Source organism: Pleurodeles waltl, chromosome 7, assembly GCF_031143425.1.
Source record: "Pleurodeles waltl isolate 20211129_DDA chromosome 7, aPleWal1.hap1.20221129, whole genome shotgun sequence".
Classification (NCBI taxonomy): Eukaryota; Metazoa; Chordata; class Amphibia; order Caudata; family Salamandridae; genus Pleurodeles; species Pleurodeles waltl.
In genome coordinates, this window is record NC_090446.1 from 430351006 (window position 1) to 430371346 (window position 20341).

The 20341-nt window shown below is 45.1% G+C and overlaps 1 protein-coding gene across 1 annotated transcript in view; it reads right to left on the reverse strand.

The window, feature by feature from the left end:
• The window catches only part of NFATC2IP (nuclear factor of activated T cells 2 interacting protein), a 635351-nt gene extending 615556 nt beyond the window's left edge, over positions 1-19795 (reverse strand). Inside the window, exon 1 of the mRNA XM_069243947.1 lies at positions 19757-19795. Within this exon, the coding sequence (XP_069100048.1) occupies positions 19757-19759 (3 nt within the window). The 5' untranslated portion in view covers positions 19760-19795. The remainder of the gene's footprint in view (positions 1-19756) is intronic.
• Positions 19796-20341: the final 546 nt, after the last annotated feature.

The following is a 20341-nucleotide window of genomic DNA, read 5'->3' on the forward strand; positions in this document are numbered from 1 at the left end:
TTTTCAACTTCTGGTATAATGTATTGTACTAAATCTTAATACAGGTTAGCCAGGAAAAATAAAATAAAAGCCTTTATATATTTTAGCTGGAGCATTACTAGTCATATGTAATAGGAAAACAGCAACACTACTCTTCTTTAGTAAGATGATTGTTTTGAGGTTGAAAGGCCTACTGCCAGAATTCGATGAACAGATTGCATTAGCAGAAAAGGTGCATTCTTAAAGTGTATTACATGGTTGCGACGTTTGACAAATTTAATATTGCAGGAACAAAAAACAATATTGGCATGGTCGCAACTCATGCCCAGTTAATTTACAGCCTTATCTGCCCTAGACCTACAGCCTGTCAAACTAAGTTCCAGTTTCAAATAGATGGTTTGTGGCGGAGGTGAGATGTAGACAAAGGAATGCAAAGTTTACAAAGACCGTGCAATGAAGATAAACAAGGAGGGCAAAAGGGACACAGAAGATCAGGAATGGATCGAACATTGTAACATTAAAAAGCTGAAAAGGTTCTGAGTGATAATCTGGAACAATGTTCCACAAGATTCATGGTTAAAATACACAAGGTTACATTATGAGGACACTTCCACATATTAAATGGTTAACCTGAGTATCGAAGGCACTTTACAGCTGCCTTTAAAATACTGCAGGAAAAATATATAGGATTACATTAGGAAGAGGCGAGTGCACCCCAGGATCAAATGGACTTTCAAATGCCATATTCAAACAAGGTCCGGAGTGTTGCACAGAATCCTTTTGTAACTTATTACACGTTGTTTAATCATGGTAAATACACCAGCATCTTGGTGTGGAAGAATACTCCAACCTGCATATAAAAAAAAAAGTGTCCTTCTGGACAGAAACAGCTATTAATTGACAGCATTCCTGGATATGGAGTCCAAATATTTTGCCAGGTTTTAACTGGACGATCTTGAGATAGGCGACCATGGAGAGGCATTCATAGCACCTTAAGCCATTTAAACTGAAGGTCCCCTCCCTACTTTCCTTACAGGCCTTTTCCACACAAGACCAGTAACAAGAAATTAACCCCAATTGTAAAAAAGTTAAAGCAAATTTGGCTCTACTTTTGCATATGGACCCAACGCATTTCCAGATCTTTAAAGCTTTCCTGAAAACTAAGTTTTGCTTTTTTATTTGAACTCCCACAAAAATCTTTAGTACACACACACCAACCCCCCCCCCCCCCCCAACTCTGAAACATTACATTTGAACTCCCAAAACTCAGTCGTTATTCCTCTGCTAGTCTAATCTTTGGATTAGAAAGACTTGTGGGAAGAGGAGCTGCCACGGCCTCTTAAAAGTTAAACCAATTAACAAAAGTTTAGGAGCCACCTATTGTTAGCAAATTCTTATAAAACCCTTTATCCACAGGGACGTCTAGCTAGGTGTTAAAGTAGATTACAAACTTAGATTTTTGCCTTTTTACTTAGTGTGTTCCTCCTCAACCTGCTCCCGAAGTGGATGGAAAGACCAGCCACACCAAACTGCCGGCTTTGCACACAGACAGGTGGCTCATCTTTGGTGCACTTGCCCAACTCCTCAATGAGCATAGGTCATGGCTATGAAATTTAGGCCCGGATTTAAGCCAAAGGGGCACAGCACATGTGTGCCAAAAATTGCAGTGGTGCACCACTTGAAATGCACCATATGTACAGAAATGTAGAACAGCCCTGTGTTTCCATCTGTGCTAAATTAGGCTGCCTTTGCCAACGAAGGCATCTTACACCACAGTGCAAGGTGTCTACGTTGAAAGGACAGATTTGTTTTTATTTGCAGGAAGGTGTCCTTTCCTGCACATAAATGTATTATGGCAATCTGGCACATCTGTGTGCTGCAAAATACAGGACACAGACGTCCAAGCGTCACTTTATAATGATCGTTTATGTGCAGGAAGTGACACCTTCCTGCACATAAGCAATCATCCATGGCACTTTGCTTCTTCTATGTGTGCTGCATTCTGCAGCACACATAGAAAAAGCAAACACAAGGAAGAATTAAAGCATTCCTCCTCATTTTGCCATGCTCACTCAGGTATAGGGCAACTTGCAAATCTGAGGCAGCATCAAAAGCAGTGGATGTTGCAATAGAACACACACTGCATGCCCCTCTGATGCAGAAAACTGCTTCAGAGGGGCCCATATTTACAAGGAATTGTAACGCAACAAAACCACACACAAATGGTGTTACACGTTCTTGTAACTAAGGAGCAGGGGTTAGCGCCACCGGAGCGTCACAAAAAGTGATACTCAGGTGGCACTAGGGGCTGTTAAATCTGCCCCTTCGTTTCACATTTGCGGAGGTCAAAACAAGTCACTCAGTGAGAGGACTATATCCTCAAGTAATAACTACATGAATCAGGTACAGCAGTTGCTAAAGAGGCAACAGAATTGTTTACACCGACTTAGAGGATGAACCGTTATTGGTATCCTGACCATTTAGGCTTTGCATTATTCATTAAGATCTTTTCATGACGCAATTAAGATAATAGCGTAGTGTAGGAAAGTACCATCTTGCCTAGCATGTTACCCCCATTTTTCACTGTATATATGTTGTTTTAGTTGTATGTGTCACTGGGACCCTGGTAACCCAGGGCCCCAGTGCTCATAAGTGTGCCTGAATGTGTTACCTGTAAGTGTGCCTGAATGTGTTACCTGTGTAGTGACTAACTGTCTCACTGAGGCTCTGCTAATCAGAACCTCAGTGGTTATGCTCTCTCATTTCTTTTTCTTTCCAAATTGTCACTAACAGGCTAGTGACCATTTTTACCAAATTTACATTGGCTTACTGGAACACCCTTATAATTCCCTAGTATATGGTACTGAGGTACCCAGGGTATAGGGGTTCCAGGAGATCTCTATGGGCTGCAGCATTTCTTTTGCCACCCATAGCGAGCTCAGACAATTCTTACACAGGCCTGCCACTGCAGCCTGAGTGAAATAACGTCCACGTTATTTCACAGCCATTTTACACTGCACTTAAGTAACTTATAAGTCACCTATATGTCTAACCTTTACCTGGTAAAGGTTAGGTGCAAAGTTACTTATTGTGAGGGTACCCTGGCACTAGCCAAGGTGCCCCCACATTGTTCAGAGCCAATTCCCTGAACTTTGTGAGTGCGGGGACACCATTACACGCGTGCACTACATATAGGTCACTACCTATATGTAGCTTCACAATGGTAACTCCGAATATGGCCATGTAACGTGTCTATGATCATGGAATTGCCCCCTCTATGCCATCCTGGCATAGTTGGCACAGTCCCATGATCCCAGTGGTCTGTAGCACAGACCCTGGTACTGCCAAACTGCCCTTCTTGGGGTTTCACTGCAGCTGCTGCTGCTAACCCCTCAGACAGGCATCTGCCCTCCTGGGGTCCAGCCAGGCCTGGCCCAGGATGGCAGAACAAAGAACTTCCTCTGAGAGAGGGTGTGACACCCTCTCCCTTTGGAAAATGGTGTGAAGGCAGGGGAGGAGTAGCCTCCCCCAGCCTCTGGAAATGCTTTGTTGGGCACAGATGTGCCCAATTCTGCATAAGCCAGTCTACACCGGTTCAGGGGACCCCTTAGCCCTGCTCTGGCGCGAAACTGGACAAAGGAAAGGGGAGTGACCACTCCCCTGACCTGCACCTCCCCTGGGAGGTGTCCAGAGCTCCTCCAGTGTGCTCCAGACCTCTGCCATCTTGGAAACAGAGGTGCTGCTGGCACACTGGACTGCTCTGAGTGTCCAGTGCCACCAGGTGACGTCAGAGACTCCTTCTGATAGGCTCCTTCAGGTGTTAGTAGCCTATCCTCTCTCCTAGGTAGCCAAACCCTATTTTCTGGCTATTTAGGGTCTCTGGGGAAACTTTAGATAACGAATGCAAGAGCTCATCCGAGTTCCTCTGCATCTCTCTCTTCACCTTCTGCCAAGGAATCGACTGCTGACCGCGCTGGAAGCCTGCAAACCTGCAACATAGTAGCAAAGACGATTACTGCAACTCTGTAACGCTGATCCTGCCGCCTTCTCGACTGTTTTCCTGCTTGTGCATGCTGTGGGGGTAGTCTGCCTCCTCTCTGCACCAGAAGCTCCGAAGAAATCTCCCGTGGGTCGACGGAATCTTCCCCCTGCAACCGCAGGCACCAAAAAGCTGCATTACCAGTCCCTTGGGTCTCCTCTCAGCACGACGAGCGAGGTCCCTCGAATCCAGCGACTCTGTCCAAGTGACCCCCACAGTCCAGTGACTCTTCAGGCCAAGTTTGGTGGAGGTAAGTCCTTGCCTCACCTCGCTGGGCTGCATTGCTGGGAACGGCGACTTTTGCAGCTACTCCGGCCCCTGTGCACTTCCGGCGGAAATCCTTCGTGCACAGCCAAGCCTGGGTCCACGGCACTCTAACCTGCATTGCACGACTTTCTAAGTTGGTCTCCGGCGACGTGGGACTCCTTTGTGCAACTTCGGGTGAGCACCATTTCACGCATCCTCGTAGTGCCTGTTTCTGGCACTTCTCCGGGCGCTACCTGCTGCTGAGAGGTCTCCTTGTCTTGCTCGACGTCCCCTCTCTCTCCTGGTCCAATTTGCGAACTCCTGGTCCCTCCAGGGCCACAGCAGCGTCCAAAAATGCTAACCGCACGATTTGCAGCTTGCAAGGCTTGTTGGCATTCTTTCGGCGGGAAAATACTTCTGCACGACTCTCCACGGCGAGAGGGATCCGTCCACCAAAGGGGAAGTCTCTAGCCCTTTTCGTTCCTGCAGAAACCTCAGCTTCTTCTGTCCAGTAGAAGCTTCTTTGCACCCGCAGCTGGCATTTCCTGGGCATTTGCCCATCTGCGACTTACTTGTGACTTTTGGACTTGGTCCCCTTGTTCCACAGGTACCCTAGATTGGAAATCCACAGTTGTTGCATTGTTGGTTTGTGTCTTTCCTGCAGTATTCCTCTAACACAACTTCTTTGTCCTTAGGGGAACTTTAGTGCACTTTGCACTCACTTTTCAGGGTCTTGGGGAGGGTTATTTTGCTAACTCTCACTATTTTCTAATAGTCCCAGCGACCCTCTACAAGGTCACATAGGTTTGGGGTCCATTCGTGGTTCGCATTCCACTTTTGGAGTATATGGTTTGTGTTGCCCCTATCCCTATGTTTCCCCATTGCATCCTATTGTAACTATACATTGTTTGCACTGTTTTCTAAGACTATACTGCATATTTTTGCTATTGTGTATATATATCTTGTGTATATTTCCTATCCTCTCACTGAGGGTACACTCTAAGATACTTTGGCATATTGTCATAAAAATAAAGTACCTTTATTTTTAGTATAACTGTGTATTGTGTTTTCTTATGATATTGTGCATATGACACTAAGTGGTACTGTAGTAGCTTCACACGTCTCCTAGTTCAGCCTAAGTTGCTCTGCTAAGCTACCATTATCTATCAGCCTAAGCTGCTAGACACCCTATACACTAATAAGGGATAACTGGGCCTGGTGCAAGGTGCAAGTACCCCTTGGTACTCACTACAAGCCAGTCCAGCCTCCTACATTGGTTGTGCAGCGGTGGGATAAGTGCTTTGAGACTACTTACCACTCTTGTCATTGTACTTTTCATAAGAGAAAAATATACAAAACAAGGTCAGTGTATATACACATAGCCAAAAAGTTTTGAATTTCGTCTTTTCACTCTTTTCTAAGTGCTGAAAAGTACTTCTAAACTTTCAAAAAGTTCTTAAAAGTTTTAAAAGTTTTTTTCTCTGTCTTTCTAAAAGCTCTGACAAACTTTTTATCTTTTACTATCACTTTAACTCTCTCTAAAAATGTCTGGCACAGGCCAAAATGTTGATCTGTCCAAACTTGCATATGATCACCTTAGCTGGAAAGGAGCAAGGAGTCTCTGCATAGAGAGAGGTTTGAGTGTAGGGAAGAATCCTTCCTTAGAACTGTTAATTAACATGCTTAGAGAACAGGATAAGGCTAGAAGTGCCCCATCTGTTGAAAAAGTAACTAATGGTTCTCAATCTGATCCAGGGACTCCCCCAGGAAAAGATTCAGGAAAGAAACTTCCTAGCCTGCCCATTACTAGACAGTCTAGCATAGTTGGTAATGATGTTGGGTCACACCATACAAATAGTGTTGTCTCACATCATAGCAAAAGCATTTACTCACACCACAGTGGTACTGATGTTTCTGTTAGCCAAGCTGTTAGGGTGTCCCCTGTAAGGGACAGGTCTCCTTCTGTCCATTCTCACCATACTTCTGTTTCAAGGCATGTCCCTCCCACCCACCCTGATGACAGATTGTTAGAAAGGGAGCTCAATAGAGTGAGAGTGGAACAAACCAGACTGAAGCTCAAGAAGCAACAGCTGGATTTGGATAGACAGTCCTTAGAAGTAGAGAAGGAGAGACAGAAACTGGGTTTAGAAACCCATGGTGGCAGCAGCAGTATTCCCCATAGTCATCCTGTAAAAGAGCATGATTCCAGGAATCTGCATAAGATAGTTCCCCCTTATAAGGAGGGGGATGACATTAACAAGTGGTTTGCTGCACTTGAGAGGGCCTGTGCTGTACAGGATGTCCCTCAAAGGCAGTGGGCTGCTATCCTATGGCTATCATTTAGTGGAAAAGGTAGGGATAGGCTCCTTACTGTAAAAGAAAATGAAGCTAATGATTACAAAGTTCTTAAGAATGCACTCCTGGATGGTTATGGCTTAACCACTGAACAATACAGGATAAAGTTCAGAGAGACCAAAAAGGAGTCTTCACAAGACTGGGTTGATTTCATTGACCATTCAGTGAAGGCCTTGGAGGGGTGGTTACATGGCAGTAAAGTTACTGATTATGACAGCCTGTATAACTTGATCCTGAGAGAGCATATTCTTAATAATTGTCTGATTTGTTGCACCAGTACTTGGTGGACTCTGTTCTGACCTCTCCCCAAGAATTGGGAAAGAAGGCAGACAAATGGGTCAGAACAAGGGTGAACAGAAAAGTTCATACAGGGGGTGACAAAGATGGCAACAAGAAGAAGGATGGTAAGTCTTCAGACAAGGGTGGGGACATATCTAAAAATGAGTCTTCATCAGGACCACAAAAACACTCTGGTGGGGGGGGTGGGCCCAAATCCTCTTCTAATCAAAACAAGGAAAAGAAACCATGGTGCTATTTATGTAAAATAAAAGGCCATTGGACAACAGATCCCAGTTGTCCAAAGAAAGGCACCAAGCCTCCTACCACTATAACCCCTACTGCTACACCTAGTGTCCCTACTAATAGCAGTGGTGGTGGGAGCAAACCTACTAATAGCCAATCCAAGGGAGTAGCTGGGCTCACTATTGGTAACTTAGTTGGGGTTGGCCTTGTTAGGGAGGCCACAGAGGCTGTGTTAGTCTCTGAGGGGGCTATTGATTTAGCCACCTTAGTTGCTTGTCCCCTTAATATGGATAAGTACAAGCAGCTACCCCTAATAAATGGTGTTGAGGTTCAGGCCTACAGGGACACTGGTGCCAGTGTGACTATCGTCATAGAGAAACTGGTCCACCCTGAACAACACCTACTTGGTCACCAGTACCAAGTAACCGATGCTCACAACAACACACTTAGCCACCCCATGGCTGTTGTAAATCTCAACTGGGGGGGGGGGTTACTGGTCCAAAGAAAGTTGTGGTAGCTTCAGATTTACCTGTAGACTGTCTATTAGGGAATGATTTGGAGACATCAGCTTGGTCAGATGTGGAGTTGGAGGCCCATGCAGCAATGCTGGGCATCCCAGGGCATATTTTTGCTTTGACAAGGGCTCAGGCCAAAAAGCAAAAAGGACAGGGAAGCTTGGATCCTGGAACAATGGACCAAGTGCTCCCTAAAGCTAGGGCTAGTAGAAGCAAACCACTTCCTACTATCCCTCCCTCTACAGTGGATTCATCTTCAGAGGAAGAAGAATTCCCTCCCTGTGCAGAACCTACACCAGAGGAGCTGGAAGCAGACACTGCTGAGCTTTTGGGTGAAGGGGGGCCTGCCAGAGAGGAGCTGAGTGTGGCACAGCAAACCTGTCCCACATTAGAGGGTCTCAGACAGCAAGCTGTCAAACAGGCTAATGGGGATGTCAGTGACTCTCACAGAGTTTACTGGGAGGACAACCTCTTGTACACTGAGCATAGGGATCCTAAACCTGGAGCTGCCAGGAGATTAGTGATTCCTCAGGAGTACAGAAAGTTCCTCCTAACCCTGGCACATGACATTCCCCTAGCTGGGCACCTGGGTCAAATGAAAACTTGGGACAGACTGGTTCCATTGTTTCATTGGCCTAGGATGTCTGAGGACACAAAGGAATTTTGTAAGTCCTGTGAAACCTGTCAAGCCAGTGGCAAGACAGGTGGCACCCCAAAGGCACCCCTTATCCCACTGCCTGTGGTTGGGGTTCCCTTTGAAAGGGTAGGGGTTGACATAGTTGGCCCCCTTGACCCTCCTACTGCTTCAGGCAATAGATTTATCTTGGTGGTAGTGGACCATGCCACAAGATATCCTGAAGCTATTCCTTTAAGGACCACTACAGCACCTGCAGTGGCAAAGGCCCTCCCGGGAATATTTTCCAGGGTGGGCTTCCCAAAGGAAGTAGTATCAGACAGGGGAAGCAATTTCATGTCTGCATACTTAAAGGCCATGTGGAAGGAGTGTGGTGTAACGTACAAGTTCACAACACCCTATCATCCACAAACAAATGGACTGGTGGAGAGATTTAATAAAACTCTCAAAGGCATGATTATGGGTCTACCTGAAAAACTCCGCAGGAGATGGGATATCCTTCTACCATGCCTCCTTTTTGCCTACAGGGAGGTACCCCAGAAAGGAGTGGGCTTCAGCCCCTTTGAACTTCTTTTTGGACACCCTGTTAGGGGTCCACTCACACTTGTAAAGGAGGGTTGGGAACAACCTTTAAAAGCTCCTAAGCAGGATATTGTGGATTATGTACTTGGCCTCAGATCAAGGATGGCTGAGTACATGAAAAAGGCCAGTAAAAACCTTCAGGCCAGCCAAGAGCTCCAGAAGCAATGGCATGATCAGAAGGCTGTTTTGGTTCAGTACCAACCAGGGCAGAAAGTGTGGGTCTTGGAGCCTGTGGCCCCAAGAGCACTCCAAGATAAATGGAGTGGACCCCACACAATTGTTGAAAAGAAGGGAGAAGTCACCTATTTAGTTGACTTAGGCACTGCCAGGAGCCCCCTTAGGGTGCTCCATGTCAACCGCCTGAAACCCTACTATGACAGGGCTGATCTCACCCTGCTCATGGCAACTGATGAGGGACAGGAAGAAGACAGTGATCCTCTACCTGATCTCTTCTCTTCCACAGAACAAGATGCTCTGGTGGAAGGTGTAGTTTTGGCTGATTGTCTTACTGCTGAGCAGAAAGACAATTGCATAAACCTCCTAGATCAATTCTCTGAACTCTTCTCTACTGTGCCAGGTACCACTTCTTGGTGTGAGCACACTATAGATACTGGAGACAGCTTGCCTGTCAAAAGTAAAATCTATAGGCAGCCTGACCATGTTAAGGACTGCATAAAGCAAGAGGTCCAGAAAATGTTAGAACTAGGAGTGGTTGAGCACTCTGACAGTCCATGGGCTTCTCCTGTGGTACTGGTACCAAAACCCCATTCCAAAGATGGAAAGAAGGAAATGAGGTTTTGTGTAGACTATAGAGGTCTCAACTTGGTAACCAAAACTGATGCTCACCCTATACCCAGGGCAGATGAGCTCATAGATACACTGGCATCTGCCAAGTATCTTAGCACTTTTGACTTGACTGCAGGGTATTGGCAGATCAAATTGTCAGAAGATGCTAAACCTAAGACTGCATTTTCAACCATTGGAGGACATTACCAGTTTACTGTAATGCCTTTTGGTTTGAAAAATGCACCTGCCACTTTTCAGAGGTTGGTGAACACAGTCCTGCAAGGGCTGGAAGCTTTCAGTGCAGCATATTTGGACGATATAGCTGTCTTTAGCTCCAGCTGGGATGATCACCTGGTCCACCTATGGAAAGTTTTGGAGGCCCTGCAAAAGGCAGGCCTCACTATCAAGGCTTCAAAGTGCCAGATAGGGCAGGGTAAGGTGGTTTATCTGGGACACCTTGTTGGTGGGGAACAGATTGCACCACTTCAGGGGAAAATCCAAACAATTATTGATTGGGTTCCCCCTACCACTCAGACTCCGGTGAGAGCCTTCCTAGGCCTCACTGGGTATTACAGGAGGTTCATTAAGAACTATGGCTCCATTGCAGCCCCTCTTAATGACCTCACATCCAAGAAAATGCCTAAAAAGGTATTATGGACAGCAAACTGTCAGAAAGCTTTTGAGGAGCTGAAGCAGGCCATGTGCTCTGCACCTGTCCTGAAAAGCCCTTGTTACTCTAAAAAATTCTATGTCCAAACTGATGCATCTGAATTAGGAGTAGGCGCAGTCCTATCACAACTTACTTCTGAGGGCCAGGATCAACCTGTTGCTTTTATTAGTAGGAGGTTGACCCCTAGAGAAAAGCGTTGGTCTGCCATTGAGAGGGAGGCCTTTGCTGTGGTCTGGGCACTGAAGAAGTTGAGGCCATACCTGTTTGGCACTCACTTCATTGTTCAGACAGACCACAAACCTCTACTTTGGCTAAAACAAATGAAAGGTGAAAATCCTAAATTGTTGAGGTGGTCCATATCCCTACAGGGAATGGACTATACAGTGGAACATAGACCTGGGAGTAGCCACTCCAATGCAGATGGACTCTCCAGATATTTCCACTTAGACAATGAAGACTCATCAGGTCATGGCTAGTCTTATTGTCCTTCGTTTGGGGGGGGGGGGGTTGTGTAGGAAAGTACCATCTTGCCTAGCATGTTACCCCCATTTTTCACTGTATATATGTTGTTTTAGTTGTATGTGTCACTGGGACCCTGGTAACCCAGGGCCCCAGTGCTCATAAGTGTGCCTGAATGTGTTACCTGTGTAGTGACTAACTGTCTCACTGAGGCTCTGCTAATCAGAACCTCAGTGGTTATGCTCTCTCATTTCTTTCCAAATTGTCACTAACAGGCTAGTGACCATTTTTACCAATTTACATTGGCTTACTGGAACACCCTTATAATTCCCTAGTATATGGTACTGAGGTACCCAGGGTATTGGGGTTCCAGGAGATCTCTATGGGCTGCAGCATTTCTTTTGCCACCCATAGGGAGCTCTGACAATTCTTACACAGGCCTGCCACTGCAGCCTGAGTGAAATAACGTCCACGTTATTTCACAGCCATTTTACACTGCACTTAAGTAACTTATAAGTCACCTATATGTCTAACCTTTACCTGGTAAAGGTTAGGTGCAAAGTTACTTAGTGTGAGGGCACCCTGGCACTAGCCAAGGTGCCCCCACATTGTTCAGAGCCAATTCCCTGAACTTTGTGAGTGCGGGGACACCATTACACGCGTGCACTACATATAGGTCACTACCTATATGTAGCTTCACAATGGTAACTCCGAATATGGCCATGTAACATGTCTATGATCATGGAATTGCCCCCTCTATGCCATCCTGGCATAGTTGGCACAGTCCCATGATCCCAGTGGTCTGTAGCACAGACCCTGGTACTGCCAAACTGCCCTTCTTGGGGTTTCACTTCAGCTGCTGCTGCTAACCCCTCAGACAGGCATCTGCCCTCCTGGGGTCCAGCCAGGCCTGGCCCAGGATGGCAGAACAAAGAACTTCCTCTGAGAGAGGGTGTGACACCCTCTCCCTTTGGAAAATGGTGTGAAGGCAGGGGAGGCGTAGCCTCCCCCAGCCTCTGGAAATGCTTTGTTGGGCACAGATGTGCCCAATTCTGCATAAGCCAGTCTACACTGGTTCAGGGGACCCCTTAGCCCTGCTCTGGCGCGAAACTGGACAAAGGAAAGGGGAGTGACCACTCCCCTGACCTGCACCTCCCCTGGGAGGTGTCCAGAGCTCCTCCAGTGTGCTCCAGACCTCTGCCATCTTGGAAAGAGGTGCTGCTGGCACACTGGACTGCTCTGAGTGGCCAGTGCCACCAGGTGACGTCAGAGACTCCTTCTGATAGGCTCCTTCAGGTGTTAGTAGCCTATCCTCTCTCCTAGGTAGCCAAACCCTCTTTTCTGGCTATTTAGGGTCTCTGTGGAAACTTTAGATAACGAATGCAAGAGCTCATCCGAGTTCCTCTGCATCTCTCTCTTCACCTTCTGCCAAGGAATCGACTGCTGACCGCGCTGGAAGCCTGCAACATAGTAGCAAAGATGACTACTGCAACTCTGTAACGCTGATCCTGCCGCCTTCTCGACTGTTTTCCTGCTTGTGCATGCTGTGGGGGTAGTCTGCCTCCTCTCTGCACCAGAAGCTCCGAAGAAATCTCCCGTGGGTCGACGGAATCTTCCCCCTGCAACCGCAGGCACCAAAAAGCTGCATTACCGGTCCCTTGGGTCTCCTCTCAGCACGACGAGCGAGGTCCCTCGAATCCAGCGACTCTGTCCAAGTGACCCCCACAGTCCAGTGACTCTTCAGTCCAAGTTTGGTGGAGGTAAGTCCTTGCCTCACCTCGCTGGGCTGCATTGCTGGGAGCGGCGACTTTTGCAGCTACTCCGGCCCCTGTGCCCTTCCGGCGGAAATCCTTCGTGCACAGCCAAGCCTGGGTCCACGGCACTCTAACCTGCATTGCACGACTTTCTAAGTTGGTCTCCGGCGACGTGGGACTCCTTTGTGCGACTTCGGGTGAGCACCGTTTCACGCATCCTCGTAGTGCCTGTTTCTGGCACTTCTCCGGGTGCTACCTACTGCTGAGAGAGCTCCTTGTCTTGCTCGACGTCCCCTATCTCTCCTGGTCCAATTTGCGACCTCCTGGTCCCTCCAGGGCCACAGCAGCATCCAAAAACGCTAACCGCACAATTTGCAGCTAGCAAGGCTTGTTGGCGTTCTTTCGGCGGGAAAACACTTCTGCACAACTCTCCACGGCGAGAGGGATCCGTCCACCAAAGGGGAAGTCTCTAGCCCTTTTCATTCCTGCAGAAACCTCAGCTTCTTCTGTCCAGTAGAAGCTTCTTTGCACCCGCAGCTGGCATTTCCTGGGCATTTGCCCATCTCCGACTTGCTTGTGACTTTTGGACTTGGTCCCCTTGTTCCACAGGTACCCCAGATTGGAAATCCAGCGTTGTTGCATTGTTGGTTTGTGTCTTTCCTGCAGTATTCCTCTAACACGACTTCTTTGTCCTTAGGGGAACTTTAGTGCACTTTGCACTCACTTTTCAGGGTCTTGGGGAGGGTTATTTTTCTAACTCTCACTATTTTCTAATAGTCCCAGCGACCCTCTACAAGGTCACATAGGTTTGGGGTCCATTTGTGGTTCGCATTCCACTTTTGGAGTATATGGTTTGTGTTGCCCCTATCCCTATGTTTCCCCATTGCATCCTATTGTAACTATACATTGTTTGCACTGTTTTCTAAGACTATACTGCATATTTTTGCTATTGTGTATATATATCTTTTGTATATTTCCTATCCTCTCACTGAGGGTACAGTCTAAGATACTTTGGCATATTGTCATAAAAATAAAGTACCTTTATTTTTAGTATAACTGTGTATTGTGTTTTCTTATGATATTGTGCATATGACACTAAGTGGTACTGTAGTAGCTTCACACGTCTCCTAGTTCAGCCTAAGCTGCTCTGCTAAGCTACCATTATCTATCAGCCTAAGCTGCTAGACACCCTATACACTAATAAGGGATAACTGGGCCTGGTGCAAGGTGCAAGTACCCCTTGGTACTCACTACAAGCCAGTCCAGCCTCCTACACGTAGTGATTCATCTAGGAAAGTAAGACCCATTTTATTTTAAAAAAATTAAAAATTAACTGGCTGCTAGCAAGGAATCACAATTTATAAGAACAAGCAGTGAAACATCTTGCTTGCAGGGAAAATTCATCAAAAGCCTGCTACCTAGTCGGTTTCCGAATTCGCAGTACTTTAACATTCTTAAGTCTATGTATACGTTTCATCCACGTTTGGCTATGATGAAAGCATATTAATGCAGCACTTTATATCAAAAGTCATTAAATTAAGGTTCTGCACAACCAACAACCCAATGATTATCTTACACTTTATTTTGCTCGACAAATGCTTTTAAATTGTGGTATTTATAATTACTTTATGTAACACATGTATTTTGGAACTAAAACAAAAACTTAACAAAGGAGTATTATTTATGTTGCATCTGTAAGAAATCCTTTGTGAACACAAAAATTTACTTTGTGAACAGAAATCCAGAAAGTCAATATGTTATGACCGCAAAGTGAAAGAAGTGGGTATGCACAGGCAATTAGTACTATGTCCTTATTCCAAACTAAGACATCCAAACTGCACACTTCCTTAACCAAAAAATACATACACACTTAAAATCCCTTTTCATCAAAGTACATACATCAGACTATTAGAAGGGACACATCGCCAATCTAGCAAAACTAGATAACAGTCCCACCACAAAAAAAACGAATGGAAACACCAATGGAGAAGTGTAATATTCCATGAAATGCCATTAGACTGATGGAAATCACATATAAAAAGGGTAAAACGTGAACAACGTGAAACAATGTCTGATGTGGACTGATCCAACGCTAACCAACTATGTGTATTGTATTTAGTGAAGAACTGCTGAGCACTGCTTTTAAATGGATAGTTGCTTTCAAAACTACGTACCTGCACTACTCAAAATCGGAAGGGATGGTGTCAGTACTCCTCTGCAGTGAGACAATACTTTAATGGTAAACCTGGTCTAAAGAATACCTGCACTTTATACTTCCGTGTTGTGCACTGTTGAGAACACTCATCCTCACTGACAGCTAAGGCAGAGAGTTGCCAGATCTAAAAGCGTGGCAATGATAAACACTGAAAACCAATCAGAATAAAATGCAATATTTGCCAAACTAATACAGGTGGGGGGCCAGGACGAGACCAGTTCAGATCTTAATTACAGCAGTGACCCTCAGGTCATGAAGTGGATTAAACAGGCAACAATAACCTGACACTCAGTGCCTTGGTTATAGAAAACCATTCTCATGCCACATTATGACAATGAGATTTAAACATTGCACTTTGGTCTTCATACATATTTGTTTACAATAATTCCATCATGGAAAATATTTGTACCTAACTCAATACAAGGTTCCTTAAGAGCCTCAAAATAAGTCAAGGCTGATCACCCAACAGGCTCTTGTATTACCATATATAACATATTTTGAAAGGTGAACTCATTAGCTCCCTCAAGACAGAGGGAGCATGGGTCAGCAATAGGCTGCTGTCCCCAAACAACCATGCCAGAGCCAACCCAAAAAGAGAACTCCCCGGCACTCGTATGGATTGGGCAGAGGCAACCAGGCCATACCCTAGTCCCCGGGTGCAAGCACCACTTCCTCCAGCAGCCCCAGGGCCATTAATTGTGGTATTCCAGAAGGCTAATAACCAGGGGCCTAGCTTCAGGGTGGTTGTTTGGTGTTAAAACCCCCTCCCAAAAAAATTTATTTTGTAGTAAATAGTTTGGTACAAGGGCTCTCATTCGTGATTAAGTTGGTCTGATTTCACCTGGGATTTTTACATGCCCACACTGACAAAAACAAACACTTGTGTGTTTTTTAAGGCCTTAAAATGTTGATTATTTTGAAAAATGTGTGTTTAGGTGCCACTAATACGTCCTCTGCACTAACCCTTCCCAATCCTGCCCCAACCCAAGATGTCCTGCTTCCTATATAATGGGCTTTAAGATATCCCAGCGTGACTTTTGGGAAATCTGAAGCTCATACCCTCCTAATATTATTGCCCAAGCTACACCCCTTCTAACATTTGCTGTAGAGCATGTTCATGGCCCTTCTCCAGAAGCTGTAATACCTCTGCCCTGACGTGAGGGCAGACAAAAAACCCACAATCCATCCTGTATTTATCTGCCCTTCTAATTCTGCCACCAAAGTGTGCCTGGTTTGTGCCCAAACAGGCCGCCTTCCCTCGAAGTTTGCCAAGAACAAGGTAGTAGCTCCACATCAATAACTTCTCCTAGTGTATAATCTCCCCGTCGATACCAATTTAAGGAATGAGTGCGTGGGCAAGAAATCCTTCAGGCAAGATAGCTGAGCAAGGTCATGTCAGCCGGCATCAAGGGCAGGTCAAGCAAAATTGTTAACAGGTCAGCTATTTCAAACCCATACACATGCCCATGCAGTCTGCCCAGCCACCTCTGCTGGCCCGTGGCAACTAATGGCTTCCATCCCCACTTTCCAGCCATTGCAGGTCACCACATGAAATTTCACACTTACGTCAGGCAGTTGCTGCTGGTCCAATCTGCACCTGTGTGTGGGGCCTGCCACAGAAGCGGAGCCCCTTGCTCCCCAAGGTGCAGCATTTAAAGAGAAGACTGGGCAGGTGAAGTGAAACATACTATGAATATTCTCAAAGTATGTACAACCAAAGGAAATGAGTAAAAATTATAGATTGCGAATACACATAACTAGTAAAAAGGCGAAATCAAACAATCTCCTCAAGGTCTACGTGTTAGGGCAGGATTTAAAGTTATGAAAATTGTGTGAGACTAAATTATCCAACCAAATCGGACACAACAAGACACATTGTTTCTTGGGGATTAATAAAATGTGGTAATTACTAACCACCTCAAAGCTATTTCTATACCTTTAAGAATGAAAGTTAGCCCAGCAGGACTTCAAATATACGCCCTGATGATTACTTTTAGATATTTGCAGCAGATATATTAGCTATGGCAACACCTTGATAGGAAATTATCTGCAAGTTATCCTGCAGATCCCTTACTAAGACTGAAATTAAACTTGTGATCCTCAGCACACATTAACCACCTCTGATCTTACCACTACTGAGATTTTTTTTTATATTAACGTCTGGGCAGCATTAGTCTTGTACCTCTGAGCTCTCACTACCTGATAGTCTGCCGACATTTATTGCATTTAAGATTGGCAGGTGGTGAACATGCCAAATGAAATCTCTGGGCAGCTTGAAGACTGCTGTTTCTTGTGCCCAACTCCACTTCTTATTGATGCAAGATATATTTGAGGGATGCCCGTTAACTGAAACTAAACATCCTAGCCTTCATCATCCAGAAGAGCCTAGTCCATTCGACCTTGCCATCCCATGAAAGTCAAAGCCTTAACTAGAAGATGGTACTTGGCAACTCTATGAACTTGCAGAAGTACCTTGCTTCTCTGGTTCCAAGAAAAAGAAAACAAAATTACAATACTAAACAAAAGGACTGCCTAGTGGTCCTCAAGTTGAAGAGGCCCCTTGAGAATTGGCTCTACAATACCACACTCAATTCCAATGCTAGCATTACAGGCGAAGGAAACAGCTTAGAAGACTGGAAACACTATTGCAATATGGCTTGTTAGCAGCTGTTTCGTCAGCAACGTATATAGTAATGAAACCCATACATGTCCTGTGAAAAAATGTGCCTTCCACAGAAGATGCATACAGTGCTTAATTTAACCCGTGGAGGCCACTGGCACTTAATTTTTCCTCAAGAGCAACCAGAGCAAGAAAAAGAGAAGGGAAGAAGGGGAGGAGAAAGACAGAAAAAAGGTAACAAAAGAAGAACAGGAATGGAAAGGAACTTGCAAGATAGGCAGGTAGAGTCTCGTGGTAGATGAAAGACATGAGGTAGAATCAAAACTATGCAGCTTTAATAGTCAGCAACCTGACCTCTGACAGCTGCAGATTCTCAGCAAAACCTTGGGCCAAGGTACTTATTCACTTACAAATTAGGCACTGGATGCATCCTGTGCAGGCCGAAAAACACCCCAAAAGCAAAATAAGAAGAAGACCAAGTCGTCCACCGCAAAGATATGCAGTCTTCAGTTTTGACAACAGCATGATCAATTTCTTTACCAAACGTTCAATGGGTTTGGAATCCACATCTGTACTCTGAAGCCCTCAGAACCATCTCAGACAAAATAGAGAGCCAGTAGGAACATGCACCTAAACAGTCATGACTACATAGACCCATCGCCTCACTTCTCACCTTCTGCCCAGATTTCGAGATTTGTTCTCACCAAAATGGAGCAGAAATTTGGCTTGCAGAAACCACCACACTGCTTTCCGTTTAGACCATTTTATTCACCTTTCACCAGCCTTGTAGTAGCAGAGCTCTTCCTCTAACAAGTAATTCCCAAACCACACTTTCATGTAGCTGGCTGATGCTACAAAGCTTGAGACAAAAAGGACCAAGCCAATGATTAGCAATGGCCTGTATCCCTTCAAAGTAATGGTGACCCAAGTAACACGTAAGTACAATTGCCACAATCATATTGCAATGTAGCAAAATCCTTAATTTTGGCAAATATCTGCCCTAATTTGTAATTCATGGGAACCAACCGTCCCTACAACATTCATCATCTGGACGCTAGCAGAAACTATCATTTTTAAGAGGTCTCCCACTCACTTCAGGTGAGTCATAAGCTTTACCCGTTAAGACCTGGCCTCCTTCAACATTAGACTGTCTGAAAGATTCACCAAGCCAAACTCCATGATGAGTTAGTGACATTTGCGAGTCATCAGGGTCACATCCCAAGTCACAGCGTTTAAATTGTTCACTCCACCCATAAGCATCACCCTTTTTAGGCTAATACTTAAGTGTGCATGCCCTTGCCTCACCCACCCCCAAGAGGGTAAAGAGAAGCCTTGAAGACTCTAAGGTAGATCCTTCACCCACTGAAGCTTCCTACCATCAGTTTGGCACATCATGTACATTTATGCTAAAGAAAGCACAACATAAGACATAGTGTTTTACTTTGGAAAGTACTCCAAAATCCTAGAGTGTAGAGTACATACTAGGCTCAGAAGTAATAGGCCATGCAGACTGGACAGGTTTTAGATCGAAGAAAGTCATAAGAGTACTGATGAGAGCACTTCTCCAAGGGGGGGGGAGGGGTGGGGGGGGGAAGGGGGAAATTTACAATGTGCAATTAGAAAAATATACTCTGGAAAAGGGTAATAAAACAACACAGAAAATAACAAGCAACAAACAGATGAAACTGCGAGGGGGAACTGGAGATTGGGTGTTCACAGTAAGGCTGGGGCTGCAAAGCCAAAAGTCAAACCATCAAACGAGGCCAAATGAATATTGAAGAGCAAGGCTATACAAAGGGGTTGGGGGGGGGGGGATAGTCAAGTCCGAAGAGTAACGTGATAACACTAGAAGTATAAAGATGCATTAAAGACAAGGGATGAGGATTTATAAGAGGATGGTCTACAAATCTATAGCAGTTCAGTAGAAACCAGGTACTGCAGATAAAGGCACATGGACAAGTACCACCACACCTGGCACCTATAACCAACATGGTTAAGCAGCAACACTTTTTAAGATAGAAGCTTGAAGCCCAAACAAAGTTTTCAAAGTGAGATGATAAAGTCCAAAATACACTAAATGGACAAAAAAATGTTAATATTTGCTGGAGAAGTCACACCATATGGTGTGACTTCGTAGTTATGGCAATGTCTGGAACAGAAGAGTTTACCCCACTCAATACAATCGCATTTCGTTTTTAACCATACGAAGTTAAATTATATGAAGTCAGTGAAATGAAGCCAAATACTACGAACCAGAATTGAAAGAAAACAGAACATTAATTTAAAGAGCAACAAACAATGTCACGAGTAAGCCGCGACAGAACACTTGCGAGGCCCGGGTCTCCCAAATAAGTACGACAGTACCAATGTTTTGCCCTACCATAGCCCTCGGCCATTCCTTCCTTCTTGAAATCCTCCAGTTTCAATGTCAGAAACGCCAGCTGCTCTTCACAGCTCCTTAAATTGAGACCCATGTTGCTGAGAGCCAGGTGTGTCTGGGTGGAGCCGGACCTGGAATTAGGGAAGGGGGATAAAGTTTGCTATCGGCTTGAGTGTTCTTGAATGTGACGGGATTTTGAGTGCGAGGTGGCAACTCAGTCAACTGTATAGAATTAAACTCTGCCCATAAAAGAAAAAAAGCTTCATTATTGTGTTTCCTGAAATCATCGTGGTATAAACCTCCCAACCTGGTAGTAGTAGTAGTAAAACTACAAGGACCAGAAAGTACTCTCGTGTAAACGAAAAAAGGCGGGACTCGCAAATCACCAAACAACTAACATAAAGCAATTTGAGAGCACAGACGAAAGACACTCTGAATCTATTTGAATATGATACAATATGACAAAATTCTTTATGGGCATCTCAAGTCAGACCAGTATCACAAAATGCAATGTATTGTGCACATTTTGTAAAACGTACATAAATAACAATTGTGTGCAATGTCTTGATAGTGCAATATTTAAAA